Source organism: Dasypus novemcinctus, chromosome 30 (genome assembly GCF_030445035.2).
Source record: "Dasypus novemcinctus isolate mDasNov1 chromosome 30, mDasNov1.1.hap2, whole genome shotgun sequence".
NCBI classification, from domain to species: domain Eukaryota; kingdom Metazoa; phylum Chordata; class Mammalia; order Cingulata; family Dasypodidae; genus Dasypus; species Dasypus novemcinctus.
Genome location: NC_080702.1, coordinates 38008500 through 38011630, shown reverse-complemented (window position 1 = coordinate 38011630; position 3131 = coordinate 38008500). Strand labels below are relative to the sequence as shown.

At 36.6% G+C, this 3131-nt stretch overlaps 1 protein-coding gene across 1 annotated transcript; it reads left to right on the top strand.

Moving 5' to 3' along the window:
• Positions 1-1196: 1196 nt before the first annotated feature.
• LOC105744162 (olfactory receptor 7A10-like) lies at positions 1197-2135 on the top strand. The gene has a single exon (XM_058290379.1). The coding sequence runs from the start codon at positions 1197-1199 to the stop codon at positions 2133-2135; it is 939 nt and encodes a 312-aa protein (XP_058146362.1).
• Positions 2136-3131: the final 996 nt, after the last annotated feature.

The following is a 3131-nucleotide window of genomic DNA, read 5'->3' as shown; positions in this document are numbered from 1 at the left end:
ACTGGATGTGTGGTAATCTGATACTTTATAATATTTCCACTTATTCTCTTTTATTTAATATTATAAAATAGTTTTGACTCATATATGAAAACTAACCTCAGAATATATCCCAAAATTCACATGATAATTAGAGATTGCCTGATTGAAATTTCAGGGTACTTTTTCTAAACAATTTGGCAAATTTAATTTAATAGTGTAGCAGATTGTTAACATGCCTACAAGAATCTATGGTATGTTGTGTGTGTGTGTGCATATATGACTCTATGGTGTTGTGTGTGTGATGGTTGTGTGTTTCTGTATACATGTGAATTTGGTGGGTATGGTCATCCTCAGATTAGGGTGACCTGGGCTCAAATACTCAAAAATATTTTTCCTAAAGTGCAGACTCCATAACACAAACATACAGATGGATTTAAAGAAAGGATCCATTTAATTCACAGGATGCCCTTTAAGTCTAATTAGTAACATGCATGATGTTCAATATACGTACAAGAGATTCCCCATGTCCTGAATTCTTACAGCAACAAGGCCCCTCATTCTTCAACACTTCCCTCAGCACTCTCCTTCTTGCTTTTTTTTGTCTTCCATACATGCCTCTTTGCAGGTCTTGAATAAGTGAAATAAGACCCTTCCTCAGGACTTTCATACTTGCTGTGTCCCTGCTGGGAACACACTTTCCAGATATCCTTGTAGGTCCTGCCTTATCAATTTGATGCACTTGTGCAAATGCCCTTTTCTTCTTCTATTACCTGCATAGACATTAAAAACCTCTCAATCACTCTCATTATTTGATTTCCTTTTGGTTCACTCTAGTCCCTTTCTGACATGTTGTATCGTTTCTTTTTTTCTTATATTCTTTTTCAGCCTCAGATTATAGATGTATAACCATTGCTTAGAAAATGCCTGGCACAAAGACAGAAATTAATATATATTCTTCAAATGAAGGAGTGTATTTCTCATAGGCTCTGTAGAATACATAATTTTTGAGGACAAAAATGTTGGGGGACAGGAATTCCTATTTGGAGTCAATACAAGAAACACTCTTAAGGGAAGGGGACAAGATGCATAATATAAATTTAGAAATGTATTTCTTGTCTCCAATGTATGATTCATTCCATATTTCATAGGTTGGTAAAGTCTCATTCTGTGAAAATTAGTCATGGCATTTTTCTCTTCTCTGATAGCACAGCCCCAACATGGAACAAGGAAATAATACTCAAATTTCAGAATTTCTTCTTCTGGGATTTTCAGATGAACCAGAATTGCAAACTTTTGTCTTCATGTTGTTTCTGTCCATGTACCTGGTCACTGTCATTGGGAATCTGCTCATTGTCCTGGCCACCATCACTGACTCCCACCTCCACACACCCATGTACTTTTTCCTATCTAATCTTTCCTTCTGTGACATATTTTTCATCTCCATCACTGTCCCAAAAATGCTGTTGAACATTCAGACACAGAGCAAAACCATTTCCTATGTAGGCTGCCTCACACAGATGTACTTTTTCTTACTCTTTGTAGGGATGGATGACTTTCTCCTGGCTGTGATGGCCTATGACCGCTTTGTGGCCATTTGTTACCCTCTGCATTACACAGTCATCATGAACCCCCGGCTCTGTATACTACTGGTTTTGATGTGCTGGATCATGAGTATTTTACATTCCCTGTTACAAAGTTTAATGATTTTGCGGCTGTCCTTTTGTTCACCCTTTGAACTTCCCAACTTTTTCTGTGAAATTAATCAGATCATCCACCTTGCCTGTTCTGAAACCTTCTTGAATGACATAGTGATGTATTTTGCAATTGTGCTGCTTTGTGGGGGTCCCCTTGCTGGTGTAATTTTCTCTTACTCTAAGATCGTTTCCACCGTATGTGCAATCTCATCAACTCAAGGAAAATCTAAAGCATTTTCCACCTGTGCATCTCACCTCTCAGCAGTTTCCTTATTTTATTGTACAAGTCTAGGTGTATACCTTACTTCTACTATTTTGCATAATGCAAGGTCAAGTGCACCAGCCTCAGTTTTGTACACTGTGGTCACACCCATGTTGAACCCCTTCATCTACAGTTTGAGAAATAAAGATATAAAGATGGCCCTGAGGAGATTTTTTGAGTATGAAGCCATGAAGAAATAATTTCTCCTGGGACTGCAGAGGTGATAGAATTGCTGGGCTCAAAACTTCTGTCTGGGCAGAAATTGGAAGTATTTCATATGTTCATGGAAATGGAACCTACAGTAGAATCTGTCATGAACTTAAATATGAGACCATAAAAGTTTAAAAAAGCTTACATTCCATAGAAAAGAATATTTTATGCTGTTTATGTCATCTTGTTGATGTAATAAATCTTTAATTACATGTATAAAAAGTCTATGTGTGTGGGTGCAGGACCCAGGTGCATGTTGTGCATGATTTTATTGGTTAATAAATAATCTGTCCATTTAGAAAAATAAAATATCTCCTTCCTCTAAATTTCACCATTAACATTGAAGTTTGCATGGGTGAACGATCTCTGTATATATTCTATAATCCATTACATTATCACCTTTGTGCTCAAAACTGTAGTCAATCCTCATGAACTAAGAAAGACTTTCACAGTAGCTTGAAATCCTGCAAAATAATTCCTCAGGGAATGAACTGTTGAGATTCAGCATAGTAAATTGTTTCTGCACAAACAGTCATATCCTTCCAATATTTCTGGATGATCTGGAATAGAATCTCAGCTGTGGTCCCATTTTATAGTTATCTGAAATAAATTTAAAAACAATGTATTCATGGATGCTGTCTTAAAATCTGAAGAAATGTTCAAAATAAGAATGAGCCCATTCTAAATTCCTATAGTTCTGTTCAATTGACACTTGTATCAACTGGATTTTGCTGCATATCAAACTAACTCAAAATAAATATTTTATAGTTACACTTTTATTATTATGTGGGAGTCTATGATGTGATATTATTCTGATGTCTGCTGAGCTACTCAAACATCTATTGTCAGCTCTGTGTCCACTGGAAAGCACTGGTTTATCAGGGCTAGTGTCTTATATTTGGGGGCTCTCCTGAATATATGCTGCTCTTGAGTGGCCTGAACTGAGACAATTTTTCTTTGACCCATGTAACCTCTAATACTCCAGT